The 19,275-nt window shown below is 41.6% G+C and overlaps 1 protein-coding gene across 1 annotated transcript in view; it reads right to left on the bottom strand.

The window, feature by feature from the left end:
• The window catches only part of LOC126215283 (protein unc-45 homolog B), a 110,718-nt gene that overhangs the window by 19,267 nt on the left and 72,176 nt on the right, over nucleotides 1-19,275 (bottom strand). The window contains exons 10-13 of the mRNA XM_049941972.1: nucleotides 15,862-16,124; nucleotides 7,804-8,076; nucleotides 6,257-6,451; nucleotides 54-224 (exon numbers count right to left, since the gene is read on the bottom strand). Of these exons, the coding sequence (XP_049797929.1) occupies nucleotides 54-224; nucleotides 6,257-6,451; nucleotides 7,804-8,076; nucleotides 15,862-16,124 (902 nt within the window). The remainder of the gene's footprint in view (nucleotides 1-53; nucleotides 225-6,256; nucleotides 6,452-7,803; nucleotides 8,077-15,861; nucleotides 16,125-19,275) is intronic.

Below are 19,275 nucleotides of genomic sequence, written 5' to 3' on the forward strand. Positions count from 1 at the left end.
GAAGATATACACCTACATTTTTGCACTTAGAGACCACTTTTTGGATAACAAACCTTCTCGCAGACTTTCTTGCTGGCAAGGGTGAGCATTGCTAGGGCACCCCCGGCTGCTTCTGCCGTCTCTTCGTCTTCCTCCCCGCAAAGCAGGGTCATGAACTTGACGCGGTCATTCTCACCCTCAAACATTTTTACCACATCGGGTGATGACACCATGTTTGTCATTACCTGTAAAAGTAAAATATCTTACACGATAAGTACAAACACAGATGAAAACAAAGATTCAAATGCATTTTGTTACTCCACAAAACAGAGAGAGAGAACAGGGAAATAAGAGAGAGAGATGGAAGAGGGGAGAGAAAGGAGGAGGAGAATGACAGGAGAGAGAGGGGGTAGGGTAAGGAGGGATTTACCATGCTGGAACATAATGGGTCGGCTATCCAGTTAATACCCGGATCCTGAGGAAATTTGCTACAATTTACAATTTTTAAATAAATTTTTCTAATCCACTTACTTCTTTGGTCAGTATATCAGGATAACATTCCATTTCCTACCTCTTTATGAATATGTATACGTTTAGCACAAATAAATTTTACAGGGATTTTCAGATATTACTCTACTGTTTTTCAACATTTTTATTTTTCCGTGAAGTGTAAAAAATTTTCATAAGTCGTAGGGAATGGTAGGCTATCGATTTAAAATCACTTGTCAGCAGGAAATATTAAATGCTTCATTTATGGATAAATTTTTACAAATTTGAGAACTTCATGCAGGAATGGAATCTTTCAAAACACTCGGGAACACAAAGGCCTGTGTTACATGGCATACAGTAGTATCTGGTCTCTTTCCTCAATACCTTTCCTGCAGCTTTCTCTCGTGCCCAACAGACCTCGTATCTTCTAGCTGGGTTTGTTTTCTTTCTGTCGGTGGCAGTTTCTCAGGAAAATGACGTGCTGTGAGTGTGTTCGCTCTTGAAACTCCATTAAACTGAATGTGTGTCTTTATTTAGTTCCGCTCCTCCTTTTCGAACCAATTGCTTTGCTAATTTACAGATAAGATCTGCTAATCCCCTCTTTTTTGATATTGTGAATAATGTAGTGGCACCACTGTTTAGGATAGGGAAAGTTAGTTTTGTGCAATATTCTGAGCGCACAAGTTACAGCCAGGTGCAGGCCGGTTGACAGTAAGTTACGTCGACCAGCGATTGCGAAATAGAATTGAGGCCACAGGGCCATCGAACCACTGAAAAGCGTAAATGCAGCCGTTTGCACGGCACAAGCTACAGGCAGAAGGGGCCCACTGGCACAATCCGGTGTGGCGAGTACGTGACTCGGAGCGGCGTGTTAGCAAAACAGGGGTGCACAGCCGAGTATAAATAGGTGTCGTTTTCTAATGAGAGTCATTCGAGTGTGGCAGCTCTCCTGGACGGCGGGGCGCATCACACGACCGGCTACACACAGCAGCAGACGACGCACCAGCGTTCCAGTCCACGGCGGGCCGTCGGTTCGCCTAACTGAGGCCGACGCGGGGTCCGTAGCCGGCCAGGGCCGGGCCACTCCGCGGATCGCTACTGCGGGCAGTCGTCCCGGCTTCCGAAACACGTTACAGGCATCCTGAGGCGAGGGCCGCAAATTTGGATGTCAGATCGCGGGCGCTTATTGTCGCCGCGATCTCAGCCACACCGGCGAGAGGAAGCAGCAGCTGGCCGCCCGAGGCTCACACTGAGTAGCGGTGAGTCGGCAGGGGTGCAGACTGCCGAGCCGACTGTCGGCGCATTTTGACACCGTCACAATTCTGTGGCCGTCCGAGGCCGGCACGACACGACACTGTGTTGCACGGGCCGCTGGGGTGCTTCCTCGGCATTGCGGGGCCCCGTGGCGCAGACCGAGAGGAACGAGGGCACTGTAGTTGGAAACAATAACGTGAAAAGTCCTCACCGAGTTTTAATTCGGTGCCTTCCACCTCTTCCCACTACAATAATGTTGGCATTCACAACTGCCCCCACAAAAATATGGAAGAAAATCTTTTTCCATCATTTTACAGTCTTTCACTGGAAGGGATAGTAACTCATCAGCTGGTCTCCTCTGTCAACACCAGTTACAGACAAGTTGTAGTCTAGTACAACATCCGGCTTTACTACCTCAACACATCCACTCCTGGATTTTACACTGACATGTGAAGCAGTCATCTTATGCTGTGTTGACAACATGCGTACATCGTGTCTGTCTTTCCATTTCGAGCACAAAAGGTCTCCTTTGCGGCGAAATGTCAGTTCTCCTTTCTTTAGTTTTTGATACAAGGGCTATTCAGAAAGTAGGGAACGTTTCCGTCTGACACCACTAGACGCGTGCCGATCGCGTGTATTTTGGTATGTGCGTGCTCGGCAGCTCAGTCGGCATCCGTCCGTGACAGCCGGAACGTCTCTGCGTGTCTGATTTTTCCAATATTCAAATTTGAAATGTGCGCTGCAATTGAAAATCCCGCCAGTTATGAGGTGCGGTCTGTGATACTGTTTTTGTTGACAAAAAACTAAAAACTATAGAAATTTATCGTGAACTGTGCAAAGTGTACGGAAACAATGTAATGAGTGAATGCTCTGTCCGGAAATAGTGCATTCGGTTTAAACCAATGTTCATGATGAAGAGAAGAGTGGACACCCGAGCAATGTGACTGACGATCTCGTCGCTAAAGTTGATGGAACGATTCGTGAAAACCATCGCTTCACAATAACGGAGCTTTCGCTTTCTTTTCCACGAGTTTTATGGACTTTGTTGTATGAAATTGTCACTCAAAAGCTAGGCTACCACAAATTTTGTGCATGATGGGTGCCCAACATGCTTTCAGAACACCATAAAGAACAGCGAATGGGGGCAATGTTGACATTTCTGGAGGCCTAACACAAACATGGTGATTCATTACGGGATGGAATCACAACCGGTTACAATACTTTGGTGAAACACGTCAATTGCTAGACAAAATTACAGTACATGGAATGGGGCCACACAAGGTCTCCCCCAAAAACCAAGAAAATGTTTGCAAATCTTGTCAGCAAGGGAGTTGATGGCAACAGTGTTCTGGGATAGGCAAGGTGTGCTTCTTATTGATTTTCTCGAACTTGGAGCAACCATAAATTCTGCCCAGTACTGTCAAACTTTGCACAGCCTTAGAAGAGCAGTTCAAAACAAATGCCGAGGAAAGCTGACGTCCAAAATTACACGACAATGCCCGACCTCACACGGCAAACCACACAAAAGAACTCCTTAATTCATTCAAATGGGAAATTTTTCCTCATCTGCCCTATAGCCCCAATCTTGCACCAAGCGACTTCCACTTGTTTCCCAAGATGAAGAACTGGCTTGCAACACAGCGCTTTGATGACGACGTGGCACTCCAGGCAGGTGTGATTCACTGGCTGAAGTCTCAGGCGGCAGAATTTTACGACGAAGGTCCTTCAAAGCTTGTCCACCGCTATGATATGTGCCTCAGTGTGTTTGCCGACTATGTGGAAAAGCAGTATGTCAGTCACTCTTTCAGATATATTTCTTGTACTTGGGTTTTTTTAAAATTTTTTTTTTAGTGCTAAGATGTTCCCTACTTTCTGAATAGCCCTTGTATATTGGGTCTTTAGGCAAACCTATCCTGTTCATCATCATAGTTCCAACTCCCAATATATTGCTTTCCCATAGTTCTTCAAAGACTGCATGACTCGAATAAAATCTGTTCATGTATACCACATCTCGATTCCCCAAGTAAGAGTAACACAGCCTCAGGGATTTGACAAAATTGTCAACATTTCCTTTTCCTCCAGTATAAACTTCAGCATTGCACATGTAACCTGTTTGAGCATCACTTACAACATACAGTTTTATCCCATATTTCTCTGGGTTGTCTTTCATATAATACAGAATCCAATTCTTCCTTGAAAAGGATATATTGCTTCGTCCACAGTCAGATTTCGTGATGGATCTAGTTCTGTTGATAATGTATCGACAGGAACCTGAATTCCACTCATTTCTTCAAACAGAGGTAATTCAGGGAGTGCATCAAAATGACACCATTCATTATGAAGGGCAGGCTGTTGTCCTGAAAGACAAACCTGACTAATAGAAACTTATGCATTAGCTTCTTCGTACTACCATCATTTCTATTAGCAGCACAGGTTTCGCACTGCAGCTCCAATAGGTCATCATTGTCTTCTGAAAAATCGCTGATGCCGTCCGAAAGACTGTCAAGTTCTGAGCCATTGTTCAAGAGTTCTTCAATCTCTAAGTTTGACAAGCGATGTCTGTTGGCCATATTCACTATTTATATGTTTTTACACATGGGAAGGATGCACACAATAGCACAACATGGCAGCTGACATAGAACAAAACAACCTTCAACAATATTCCAAGTGAGCACACAGTTCACATAACACTGGTACCATTTACTGAAGACTGGCGTGCACTAGCCACCAATAATGCACTTACGACAAGCCAAACAATTAGTCTCACCACTTATAAATCTAAAACACAAGTTTAAATCACAAATAAATAAGTCATGAGTGAAAAAAAGTATGACATACATCCATTTTATGGTTAAAACATAGTGAACATATCCAGTACGTCCATTGGCGCCAATGTGTTAAGGGATTAAAATAAGGGGGGGAGGGAGGAGGGAAGTAGGGAAAGGGGAGGAGAGGTAGGAGGGGAGGGGAGGGGAGGGGAGGGGAGAGGGAGAGAGAGAGAGAGAGAATGATGGGAAGAAGTATAAGGAAAGGAGGAGGAGATCGAAAGGAACAGAAGGGTAGAATATGGGAGGAAAAGAGAAAGGGTAGAAGAGAAGAGAAAAGAGAGGGCATTGAGATAGGATTGCTAGAAAGGATGGCAAGAGAGAACATCTAGAGTGGGTGGGTAGGGAGAGTTACAATTTTGGTCAAAGAATTCATATCACAGATTACATAACACAGAAGATGGCTCAAGACAAGATACATGTTTATTTTCTATGTTACTGTACATTAATTTTTGTGTGACAAATATAGCCAGGGAGGACTATTATGCAGATGGTCTGATAAGTCTATTAAGTTTCCACAAAAGTTGGAATATTTTTGTTACTCCTTCATGGGTGGTAAGCTAGATTATTTCAAGGATCATATAAAAAATTTCAACAATGTACAGTTCACTGCTGACAGCCATCTGAATCAGTCAGCGTGTCAACTTTGATTGAAAATGGAGAAAACCGAATTTCACACTGTTATTAAACAATTTTATTTGACGGTTTGGACTGCCGCATAAATCAAAACAGAACTGCATGAAGTTCATAGAGACTCTGCACCACAACTGAAAACAATTTTGTTTTGGATTATTGAATTTAAATGTGGCCAGATAAGCACAGAAGACAAAGCATGCTCTGGCCATCCAAGTTGAGGTCACCACAAAGGAAACCATTGACAAAATCCATGATAAGGTAATGCAAGACCACCAAATAAAAATTTGTGAGATTGTCGAGACTGTAGGTATATCAACTGAGCAAGTGCACAGTATCCCTCACGGAGAATTAGTTACGAAGGAGCTATGTGCGAGACGGTTGCCACGATTCTTCACAGTCGACCAACAGCTCATCCAGGACAACATTTCAACACAATGTCTGGTGACATTTAATTGCAATCCGCAAGACTTTTTGTGCTGATTTGTGACTGTTGATGAAATCTGGATCCACCTTTACACACCAGAGTCAAAACAACAGTCAAAATGATGGACAAAGGCTGGTCACAGTGCAATGAAGAAGGGAAAGATAATTTTGTCAGCTGGGAAGGCCCATGTTAATATGTAAAAAAGGACTCTTTCATCAGGATAATGCACAATCCCACACATCAGCTATAACAATGGTGAAAGAGCCGCACCCTACTCACCAGACATAACCCCCAAGTGAGTTTTTCCTGTTCCATAACTTGAAACTTTGGCTAGCTGGCAAGAAACTTCCATAAATGAGGCAGTGATATTTGCACTCAATGACTATTTTGCAGAGTTTGACAGAACCTATTTTTCCGATGGAATGGAAAAGCTGGAGGATTGCTGGACCAAGTGTATATTCCTCAAAGGAGATTGTGTCGAGAAGTGAGGTGAGTTGATTACAAAAAAATATTTTTTTTCTTGTGTTTTTACCATGCTTATCAAACAACTCTCACACTTGCATATTTAACGCTGGAAGGAAATGAATAAACTGCTCAATCACGTAACACAGTTTCAAATTTGTATCAGCCACTGTTATGCCGCACGTACCTGTGTGGCGGCTCTCCTCAGCATCGTGTGGTCCTCGTACATGTAGTGCTCGATCTTCTGGATGCCGCCCTCCTTCACAATGCGCGCCCTCACATTCTCCGCGACCTGTGCCAGGTTGCAGAGAGCGAGCAGGGCTTCGAAGTTCTCCAGAGCTGAGCACTCCATGTGCAGCAGCGATATGAGCGGCCTTATCACCTGTAAAGGACAAATTGGATCAGAAAAATACAAATGCTGAGGACAGTGCAGTATTAGTGAATCCTGGTCACGTTGGCAATTAACTGCCACTTGCGAGACCAATATCCGCTCAAAATTGCAGTATGTGAATACACAAGGAAAAGTTTATTATGAGAACATATGAGTTGTGACATCTCAGCAAACAGCTTATGATGGATGTTTGTTTTGGAGCAGGAAAGTTGTTTTCATACTAATTTTCATTAATCTGTGTTTTTTATGTTTATGTTCTTTGCAGTCAATTTTGAAGCCTTCTTTGTCTTTCGCTTGAGACACTTAAGCACAGTTATTGAAATGTTGTATATATGCATATACAACCTATTGTTCCAGCACAGATTACTAATGTGGTAAATATAACATATTTAGTCGAAGTTATCAATATGAGACACAAACACAACTAATTATTATTGCATATAGAAGCAAACATTATCAAAATAGTATACATTCACAATTATTGTAACAGCTTATGATGGATGTTTGTTTTGGAGCAGGAAAGTTGCACCCTTTGAGTAGCGCAGGTTGCTATTGTGAATGTCGAAATGTGATTGAGTTGATGATACATTAGGAATACTATGATCTTCATTCACATAAAAATACATTCATACAAATCCATGGTCATAAGAATTATTATTTCATGATTAAATAATTATATTCCATGTATTTAAAACAATTTTGAAATATTTTGCGTAAAATTTTGCAAATTAATTTCTATTAATTTGGCTAACTATATAACAGCAATTATCTCTGACGAAGATGTAAATTATTTGCTGTGTAGAGTATCTCTGTTCTTCTTCGTTGCGCACAGATTTAGCAGGAAGTGGTTGCAAATGGAAGTTAAGGTGTTTGTGAGGCTACAGAAAGCACATATATTACTGGTTGTTTCTGTTCAAATTGTTCGGTTATAAAATGTGCGATGTTGCAGAATACAAACGGCCACGTCAACACTGCCAATTGGATGACGGCTACGTTTCAGTGACTTCATTGAGAAACACTGCAACATCCTCTGTGCAACCACGATCTTTTACCCTGCAGTTTCCACATCTTTAGTAGCCTGAAGAATGACGTGTGGACACCGGTTTCAGTCAGGTGAGAAAGTGGAAGGGTGGATGCTATTGTGGATCTGTCAGTGGCCGACCGCATTCTATGAAACAGGAATTGATCATCCCGTCTCCCAGTGGGATAAATGTCTGCAACGCGTGTGGAACGGTTCCACAGTCTTACTGTGGCGGGTATTCGGTTTTTATTTGACTGCGTCTTACACACAGTGACCACAACCCTGCTTCCAGGTGGAACAGAAAGGTCTACACTTCACTCACCTCGAGCACACGCTGGCCGGGGAAGGCGACCTTGGGGTCTATGGAGATGCCGATGCGGGCGAGCGCCTGCGAGGCCTGCCGCTTGCCCCGCTCGGAGCCCTCGAGCGCCAGCGGCAGCAGCGCCTTGGCACCGCCCTGCTGCACCACAATGCCACGCAACTCCGTCTCTCCACACAGCGCGTTCAGCACACGCGCGATCAGCTCCCGCGCATTGTGGCTGTCCGTCTTCGCCAGAGCTACCAGGGCCGAAGTCACGCCCTCCTTTGCGAGGACCTGCAAAACGGACCGAACGGTAACTGTGAATCTTGTCGACAGTGTATTTTGCCGGTGCGAGGAGCAAACCGCAGAAGTACTACTATAATGGTTAAAAAAAGGAACTAGCAGAATAAACATGTAACATATTGCAAATATAGTCCAAGCCTGAACAAAAGTTCATATATACTTTGATGGGCAGACCTTACATGTTGGCCCTCTTTGATTTTATTCATACTTATATGACTTGAAGCTGAATGCCCAGACATCAATATCCTAAAGCAGTATGATGCAATTCTGAAGAAGCTTAAAAAAAAAGACACCTTTGAAAATTAGAAGATTTCTTTGCACTGTTAAGAGTAAAACCATTCGCAAATTATTAACACAGGTGTCAGTAACTTAGTGCGTAATTTCTGAGTCTCACAACTGTAAGATTGTTTGTTCAAATCTTGCCAACATCAACTTGTTTTACATTACCAAATAGAAATGTTAACTAGCAAACATTCAATCATATTTTTTAAATATAAATAACATATTTTTATAATACTTTTTCATTTAGGAATAAGGAATTTTGCCTGTCTGTAACAAATTTTAATTTATTTCTATGGAAACAGTCATTAAAAATAAAAAGGTGTCATTTTTATTTAAAAACAGATTCAACATTTGTTAAATTAAGTTTCTAATTGTCAATGCATATAGGATTAAAAAAATACTGATATTGGCAAGATTCAAACCAGGGAGCTTACTATTAAGAATCTTTTACGCTATGTTCTAAGCTACCAGCAATTACCTAATAATTTATATGGTAACAAAAGTTCCTGCAGAATGCAAATAAATAAGGAGTAGAGGAGATGACTCACAGGACAGGAGAAGAGGCACATAAAACATAATAAAAAGTTGCTAGCTTTCTGAGGAATACATTAACGAGATCGACATAGAGAGACCACCCGCTTGCAACCCCCCCCCCCCCCCCCTCCTCCCCACACGCAAATATCACATGTCTGACATGACCGAACAGCTTCCACATGATATGGATAGCACAGGAGACAGGCAAATCTGAATTTGAAGCTGTATGTTGTGTCTAACTAAACAAGATACCATTCATAGGCAGAACACCTACATTCAGTGTCAAAGTCTAATCGTAGTCATACGGCATAATTATGTGTGGGTTATTATGCCACATTACTTCTATTAAGGCTTTGATATTGAATGTAGTTGTTCTACATACTAACGGTATCTTGTTTAGAGAGGCAACACAAGGCTTCAAGTGGGATTTAAATTTGCCTGTCTTACGTGCTATCAATATCGTGTGGAAAGCTGTTTGGTCATGTCTGATCAGTGACATTACAGGGTTTACAGATTAGTTACGGTTTGTGATCCTGTTTTGCAGTGATTACAAACTTCACTTTTGTGGTGAGCTAAGAACGTGTGGTTTATTATGAAGAGGAGGACACCCCTCAAGAATTTGTATGTTGTGCTGTTATTGGGACTACAAGTTTACACTTGTTGTTATTTAAGAACCATTCTCACACACATTACTCATATTACACACAGATCGTGGAACTTCATAGAGAGAGCTCATTTTGACTAACCAATGCTAACTACAGGGTGTATACTGACGGTAAGAGACTGTTTACACGTTCATACGATCGATTTATGTACTCAAAATATACTTTTCAGTACTGTCAATGAGCAACAGCCCTGTTTTGTGGCCATTTGAGTTCACAATTACTGCTAGTACATACTCTCGAAGGTCGATTTATTTAATGACTGGCTGCAATTATTACAAAACACAATTATTTTGTAGCTATAAGTGATTTACTTTAATTAATGGATAGAACAAATTACAATTTATGTATGTTTTCATCATCTAATGATAATGTGCTTAGATAATGTTAGGCATATTTTGTGTTATTAATGAAAGAATATTTGTTAGCATTTTTTGTAACATTGTTTCATGTGTCTTGGATGACTAACAATGTTACCACATTGATGTATATAGGGGCTGATGGTGTAGCACCGAAACTGATTACAATGAATAAATGATTTTTAAAACACACACAGCTGAAGATGGAACCACCAATCCTAAAACAACTGTTCTGTCAAAAGTAACGTAGACTGAATGACAGAAACAGCAAAAAAATGACGCACCAAAATGAAATTATTCTTCATTGACATTATTTCCAAGAAGTATACATTTGTAACTGCAATTTAGGGTAAAATTGCATTTTTCAGTGCCATCCAAATATTTGGCAAGGAGCTGTGAGTAATATATTTGCACAAGAGGAGTGTATAATAAATAATATGGACTGATTATTGTTATTAATGAAACCTAAAGCCAACTGCTAAATGGCAAATGCTGCCACACACAAACAATTTCTTAATACTAAGTCAAACAGGGAAACTAGCCCTTCTAAATATCTCTTTTATGCTATCCAGTTCATGCAAGATCTATCTGTGCCTCAAATGTGAAATATATCGACCATTAACAAATTCTTGACAGCCACGGAAATGTAATGGCCAGATGTGATTATGATGTTCACTGATGGGTCACAAACAATGGATTGACCACGTGTGGCTAGCACCTTCTTTTGTCTTATACAGTCATTATCCCTCCCTCAGAACAGTGGCCACCGTGTAATCTCTCCAATTTCTTAGGTCATTCGGTCTGAACAAGATGTCTGTCATATATGGCCCATTAAGTGTACTACCGGCTCTTGCTGTAACAACAACAGAAGACAACAACGTTCATTTCATGACTGTAATGCAAGAAGTAGTTGAGCCAGTGTGATATGGAAATCCAACTGAATTTTCTCTGGATGGGATGTGCAGACAATTAATGGATACACGTAACATCACATACATCTGGTAAGGGCAATTACAGTGGTAACACAAACACAATTGCAGGTCGGTCATGTGAGCATCCGTTGTGGTCCGTATAAAAGGCTGGCTCTGCCTCAGTTTGCCATTACTTGACCGCCTCTAAAAGGGGAAACTGCAGAGTTTACTGTGTCTTTAGTGCAAAAGATCCTGAACTTCAACTCTTGCCTACGTGGAACTTTACTTGTGAAATACATCTCAACCGACTAGTGTCGGAAACTGATCTTTCTACTCTGGAGTGATCTCCACATACAGTAAAAATCTCATTTCTATGTTCCCACATTTTACGTGTTCCACCTTTTTACATTCATTTTTGCTGGTCCCAACAGAAGCCCTGTTCTCTCAATACCACGTTTTCCTGAAATTAATGATTCCGTGTTACAAAATTTCCCACATTTTAAGTTTTCTTTGACATTATCACAGCTTTTAACACTGACTTTTGCAAAAAGTGCATCATATTCCTGCTTGAAGTAAGCCTGGGAACAAAAAGGAAAACAGACTATATGCAGAATGACTGATCGTATAATGTAGTGTTAGCACGGTAAGCAAGATTTTCATTGTCGGTGTGTTGGCCCACTGTCGCCTGTGTTATAGGTTTGCAGTGTTTGAAAGGGTGGAGAAGTACGCTGAGTCACTGCATTAATGATAATCACAACCTGACGAAGCTAACTCTTCATTTACACAAATAAGCAGTGCTTTTGAAGACAGCCATCTCTATAATGGGCTTTCACAAATCTTTGCTACTTCAGCGTCAAATATGCTAATCTGTACTAAGTGTGCAGTCTTAGGTGGTACAACCTGATGTCAGATGTAAACATTCCTCCTCGAGATGTTCCGTAACTTGACGACAATTTCTGCCCTCTTTCTCACCTGAGATGTCCCTGAACTCAGTCACCCCCTTCTCAGCAACAAGCTGTCGATTTTGAGCCTACTGTTCTCCATTTACGAAGACTGCCAACTTTAGTGTTTTAACCAATATTGTGTTAAATGTTTTATTTACTGTAATTTTATTACGATTATCACTAATGAGTCTTACATTAGATCACACATATATCTTTTTAATGTGGTTTCACATAAGACTTTTGCTTCCAGGTTTTATCTACACCATCTGACACGATCGGAGTGAACAGGAAAACCCGTGCTCGCATTTGTGTGTGTCGACACTCAGCCACTGTGTTTGTGATTAATGTGAAGGCAATGGCTCAGTGCTAACACACACACAAGTGGGAGTTCCTTTCTTCTCTCTGATCACATCAAATGGTTTAAATAAAACATGGAAAACATTAAAAAGATAATCAAGTTCAAATGTGAGACTTATTACTGATAGTCATTATACAGTGATGTGCCAAACAAACTGGTACAAGCATGCATATTCAAATACAGAGATACGTAAACAGGCAGGATACAGTGCCTCGGTCAGCAACGCCCATATAAGACGACAAGTGTCTGGCGCAGTTGTTACATCAGTTACTGCGAGCCACAATAACAGGTTATCAAGATTTAACTGAATTCGAACACGGGTTGTAGTTGGCGCATGAGCAATAGGTCACTGCATCTCCGAGGTAGGGAAGAAGTGGGGCTTTTTCCCATACGATCATTTCACACGTGTGCCGTGAATATCAGGAATCTGGTAAAACATCAAATCTCGTGGAACCAGTCTGAAAATTGCTGCAGATTTCAATGCCGGGCCATCAACAAGTGTCAGCATGTGAACCATTCAACAAAACATCATCAATATGGGCTTTCAGAGCCAAAGGCCCACTCACGTATTCTTAATGACTGCACAATACAAAGCTTTATGCCACACCTGGGCCCATCGACACCGATGTCGGACTGTCGATGAATGGAAACGTGATGCCTGGTCGGACGAGTCTCGTTTGTATTGAGCAGATGGATGCGTACCGGTACGGAGACAGCCTCACGAATCCGTGGACACTACATATCATCAGGGGACTGTTCGAGCTGGCGGAGGCTGTGTAATGGTGTTGGGCGTGTGGAATTGGAGTGGTATGGGACCCCTGATACGTCTAGATATGACTGACAGGTGACATATGCACACACGCTGTCTGCCCACCTGCGTCCATTCGTGTCCACTGTACATTCTGACAGATTTGGTCAATTCCAGCAGGACAATGCAACACCCGACACCCAGAATTGCTACAGAGTGGCATCAGGAATACTCTTATGAGTTTAAACACTTCCACTGGCCACCAAACTCCCCAGACATGAACATTATTGAGCATATCTGGGATGCCTTGTAACATGCTGTTCAGAAGAGATCTCCACCCTCTCGTACTCTTACGGATTTATGGACAGTCCTGCAGGATTCATGGTGTCACATCCCTTCAGCATTACTTCAGATATTAGTCGAGTCCGTGCCACGTCGTGTTGCGACACTTCTGCGTGCTCGCACGGGCCCACACGATTTTAGGCAAGTATACCAGTTTCTTTGGCTCTTCAAGGTATAATTACGGTAAATAAAACTTGGAACACAATATTGGTTAAAAAACTAAAGTTGGTGGTCTTCGTAAATAGAGAACAATAGGCATAAAATCTGCAGCTTGTTGTGTTTCCTATGTGTTCCTGTATTTTACCCTTTCTCGCATTTTACACTTCTTTGGGGCAGTCTGTTGAAAAGTGTAAAAAGGGAGTTTTACTGTAGATTCTATTGAGGCTCTGACAAACATTTCTTCAAGAACTGTTTCCTGTTACAAGTGTTGTTTACATTAATAAACTTACGGTGTGAAGTGAGAGTTACGACGAGCAGCACACTGAGGCAGTCAACAAAACCAGTACACGAAGATCTTCACACAGAGGCAACATACACCGTGCATTTGTGTCTCGTCTTTTTCAACGCATCCCACCGCATATATAAACTTAAAACAATGGTATATAATACTTGGAAATAAATATGGGAACAAACACGATGGCTTAGAGCGACCAGTAATATACATGAAAATTGCCCCCTCCCCTCACAGAAGGTGGTGGTTTATCGACTGGTTGTACGGCAGGCAGCACCTGATGTAATGTTCATTCTGTGGATGTGCTTCTATCACAGAAACTTTCCCACTCACCTCCATGGGACAGACATCACAGACTCCCCACCTAGCTTGTGCCAATCATCACGAGAAGGTGATTCAAATCACATATTTTTCTCCCGTGAGCAGTGTCGTGATTAGTAAGTATCATTATGCAAGAGATTAAGCAAGATGATTCACCAACTATCCACTAGCATCCCACCATGTTCACATCAAACAATATGGTGACTCCTAGAATCACTGTGGACTTTTTAACCTCATTGTGGACTTTTTAACCGACTAACTGGCACATATAATTGAGAGTATTTCCGTGGACAGGTTCTGTTATTGTGTGTGCACTGTGTTTGCTTACTTTTTTAAAGCAATCACACTTACCACCTAGTAACAAAGTGATGGCTGCATAGTATCTAGATTAAACAGCAATAAAAAATTAAAAACTGACAAGTATTACAAAGCAGTTAGTTCTTTTGTTATGGGGTACCTTTCTTTGGCACAACAATTTGCTAGTTCCCTACTGTGCAGTGAAGCCTGTCTCTGAACTCAGAGCAGTAATTAATGTAACACTTTCCGAATTAAATACAAGATGCTTCGAATAAAAAACAGTACCTTATCATAAAGAATGCCTCCATATTGATCGTGAAAAATTATAATTACAAAATGTTTAATTTTTATGCTTAATCTCGAACGAGCGGCGATCAGAGCAACTAGGCTCCGTATGCTTCATTGGGAGCGGATTGTGGCTCTATCGGGCAGAACAACACATTTAGCTGAAGCCCGGTGACTTTGGGAAGTTATTGCCATTTTGTTTTAATTTCCTGTGACCTTCATTACTGAAATTGTGAAACGAAGAAAAAGTACACAAAATACTGTACAAGGCTAACTTTTGCAATATGCAGTTACATACCATATCTTGTACTAAAAAACTGTCAAAACCGTATAAATTTGATCACGAAAGTGACACAACACGGTGCAAATTAGTACTGTCATAAAAGAGACAAATAAATATCTTTTTGTGAAGTGTACAAATAAACAATGTTGTCTGGAGACTTGTCAACTTTCCCATATTTTTTGTACACTTTAAACAACTAATTAAAAAAGAAAAGTATTTTCTGATATGAAAGAGTGAAAGACTATCTGTTATTGGACTATCAACATGAAATGATCTACCCCCTCAAACACTTACACAAGGTTCCAAAAAGTTTAACTAAAGGAAAGCGAGAAAGAATAAGCGAGCACTGAATATATCGAAGACTACAAAAATAATATAATGAACACCTCAAGCTGAACAACATCTCTAGCACAGAGTTACAAAGGTCACCTCTGTTTAACCCTATAGCAATAGTATAAATAACTTGTTAAGAGCCGATATCCTACATCGTAAAAATTGTGATAATATCTGGATGATAGTAGTAAATATTCGTGGAAAAAACCTGCAAGTAAAGAGAAAATACACACGTATACTGTTATACTGTATATCTAAATACGATGTATGCAGAATGCCAGCACGACATAACATAAGAATAAGGTACGAAACTTCCTGGCAGATTAAAACTGTGTGCCGGACTGAGACTCGAACTTATCCTTTCTTTCAGGAGTGCTAGTTCTGCAAGGTTTGCAGGAGAGCTTCTGTAAAGTTTGGAAGGCAGGAGACGAAGTACTGGCAGAAGTGAAGCTGTGAGGAGGGGGTGTGAGTTGTGGTTGGGTAGCTCAGACGGTAGAGCAGTCGCCTGCGAAAGGCAAAGGTCCCGAGTTCGAGTCTCGGTCTGGCTCACAGTTTTAATCTGCCAGGAAGCTTCACATCACCGCACACTGCACTGCAGAGTGAAAATATCATTCTGGTAAGAGTAAGGTTTGTCACGGCAAGTTAATCACAGTGCGCATTACTTACCAGCAGACGCTTGGTAACAAAGTCAGGATCGTCCAGTTCGTGTTCCTGCGGTATGTGCTGCTTGGCAAACTTGGCCAACTCTACCATCTCCGGGATGACCTCTTGCTTCTCGTACGCGTTGGCCAGGTTGACCAGTGCAGTCACGGAGCAGAACGTTACCGACTGGTCTCCGGAGCGGGCCACTTCGAACAAGGCACGGAGGGCTTCTCGGTCCTCGATCAGTTTCTCCTTGACGTCTGCGTCCAGAGTCAGGTACGACAGACCTGTTGCGGGACAAAAAACACTGAGAATTACTGAGGAATGTAAAGAAACACACACTGCTGCTGTCTTAAGCAGCTCTCTTTTTCTTCAAAAGGCAAAAGTGGGTAGAAATTAATGTGTCCATAAGAAGACCGACGCACAAAACGTACGACAACATCCACTGTCGTACCGTAGTGAAATATCTTGCCGAGAGCCTGAGAAAATTATGGCAACACGTAAAGATCACTGAGCAGATTGAAGGCTTCTGTCCGGCCCCTCGGCAACCAGTCTGGGGAAGCAGTAGAAGACAGGAAAAGGAAAGCTGAGGTTTTAAATTTCACGTTTAAGAAATCATTCGAGCAGGAGGACGGTACAGACGTAGTGTCGTTTGACTGTCGCACAGACTACCGCACGGAGGGCACAGAAATGGGCATCTCTGGTGTAGAGAAGCAACTGAAAGAGTCGAAAGCAAATAAGTCACTATGTCCAGATGGAATCCCAATTTGGTTTAAAGAGAGTACCGTGTGACACCGGTCCCTTACTCAGTTCGCATTTATCGCTAATCTCTCGCCCGGCGAAAAACCCCGAGCGACTGGAAAAAATGTGCAGGTGACTCCTGTACATAAGTACAGTAAAGGAACAGATCCACTTAATTAAGAGCAATATCCTTTGCGTCAGTTTGGTGCAGAATTCTCGAACGTATTCTGCGTTAGAATATAATTTCCCGGAGACCGAAAAGCTTACGTCCACAAATCGGCAGGGTTTTAGAAAGCGTCACTCGTGTGGAATGCAACTTGCCCCTTTCTTACACGATACACTGTGAACTACAGATGAAGGCCGACAGGCAGATTCCGTATTTCTGTATTTTCAAAAGCATCTGACACAGTTCCCCATCGTCGTCTGTTAATGGAGGTAAGAGTGTACGTACGAGGTTCCCATATGTGTGAGCGAGTCAAAGACTTCTCGAGCAATAGGACCCAGTACGTCCTCGATGGCGAATTCTCGTAAGAGACAAAGATAGTGTCAGAAGCGCTCCAGTGAAGTGCAATACAATCACTCTTAAATGAGATGGCAGATGAGATGAGTAACAATGTACGGTCCTTTGCTGATGACGCTGCAGGGTACGGAAAGGTGTCATTGTCGAGTGACTGCAGGAGGATACGAGATGACTTAGGCAGATTTTTGAGTCGATGTGACGAATGGCAGCTCACTCTAAATGTAGAAAAATGTAAGTTAATAAGGACGAGTAGGAAAAACAGTTCTGTAACATTCGAACACAGCGTCAGTAGTGTGTCGCGAGCCACACCAATTTAATATCTAGGTGTAACATTGAGAAGTGATACAAAATGGAACGAGCACGTCATGTCGGTAGTAGGGAAGGCACGTGGTCGACTTCTGTTTACTGGGAGAATTTTAAGACAGTGCAGCTCGTCGAGACAGGAGGCTGCATCAGAACCCAAGTGCCCCAATAGCTGTGTACTGCATCAGAACCCAAGTGCCCCCAATAGTTGTGTACTGCTCACCACCAGGTCAGATCAAAGGAAGACATCAAAGCAATTCAGAGGCACGATGCTAGATTCGTTACCGGTAGGTTCGACGAGTGTGGGAGCAGTACGGAGATGCTCCGTGAATTCAAATGGGAATCCCTCGAGGGAAGGGGACTTTGTTTTTGCGAGGTACTATTGAGGAAATAAGAGAACTCGCATCTGAGGCTGACTAAACAACAATTGTGCTGCCATCGATGTACATTTTGTATAATACGTGAAGAAAGGATATGAGAAATTAGGGTACATACAGAGGCACTCAGATAGTCATTTTTTCCCCTGCTCTATCTGTGAGTGTAACAGGAATGGAAATGATGGTGAAAGGTACCCTCTGCAATGCACTGTGTGGTGGCTTGCAGAGTACGTATGTGGATGCCAATGTGGACTTTTAGCACTAATAGTAGATATTAACGGTCATACATTGAATGAAACGCAGTATGTAAATTTCCGTGGGGTTCGATTCGAGTTAAAAGGAGTCGACATATCGTTATGCCCTTATAAATGTCTTCTGTTCTGTTGACCTAAAGGAAAGAGCATCGGTTTGTGTAGGATATTTTCATTCTCTGAGATCTTACAGAATTATTTTCTGGAGGACTGCAACTAAAGTAAATAAAGTGATTGTTCAGCAGGACCGAGAAGTGAGAAAATTTTGCAATGCAGGTGGCCTTATGTTCTGCAGAAGCCTTTTTAAGGATCTTTGTTCCTAATGCATTTAGTCCTTAGGGGTTTTTATTGCCAACGATAAAAAATCAGTTCCAGCTTAACTATGATTTATACAACTGCAATAAAAGGCAAAATAATAATTTTCAAGTAGAAATTACCTCCTTGCTGTGAGGCTTAACAATCTTACTGTACTTAATAATAACTAACTTAGTGTCCACATGTTTGCTGTAGATTGTGTGGTTTGCACACACTTTTTTTAATTCAAATTTTTATATTGTTCACAAATTGTGCCACCTTCTAAACTTTTCACACTAATTAAGTCCAAAGAAGCATGACCTTTCTTTTTTCCAAATGTACTTCTGACCGAGAAGCGATGCTGGTAGCTAGTGTCCAATATTTTTGTTATTCTTGCCTTTTAAATTCTTCTGGTGATATTTTTAAAGAAACTTTCATCCAGTAACATATATTTCTTTATATCTAGCTGAAAAATGAAATGACAGTTTTCACTGATGTAGTTTTAAGTTTTTTTTTATGAAAAACAATAATGAAATATTTTCTTAAAAGTTTCATCCCCTAGGGGTCAACTTTCCAAAAACAGTGAAATGTATATTTTCTATTTATAACAGAGAAACCAAATACAAATTTTCATAGATTTAGCATTGAAAATGCTTTCATAATAAAATCAAACAATGGAATATCAAGGATGGAATGTAACAATATTATGAGTAAGAAAGTTGCCACTCACCACATAGCGAAGATGCTGAGCTGTAGATAGGCACAACGAAGGCAGTGTGGTTTCAGTTGCCTCAGATTGCAGTCGTGTGTGTGTGTCAGCTGCACTTGCACGAGTGTACGTGTCTATTGTTGACAATGGCCAATGCCAAAAGCGTAACTGCGAGAGTCTTTTAGTTGTGCGTATCTGCGACACAGCATCTCCGCTGTACGGTGAGTGGCAACTTTCCTTCTC

Source organism: Schistocerca nitens, chromosome 12, assembly GCF_023898315.1.
Source record: "Schistocerca nitens isolate TAMUIC-IGC-003100 chromosome 12, iqSchNite1.1, whole genome shotgun sequence".
Taxonomy (NCBI): domain Eukaryota; kingdom Metazoa; phylum Arthropoda; class Insecta; order Orthoptera; family Acrididae; genus Schistocerca; species Schistocerca nitens.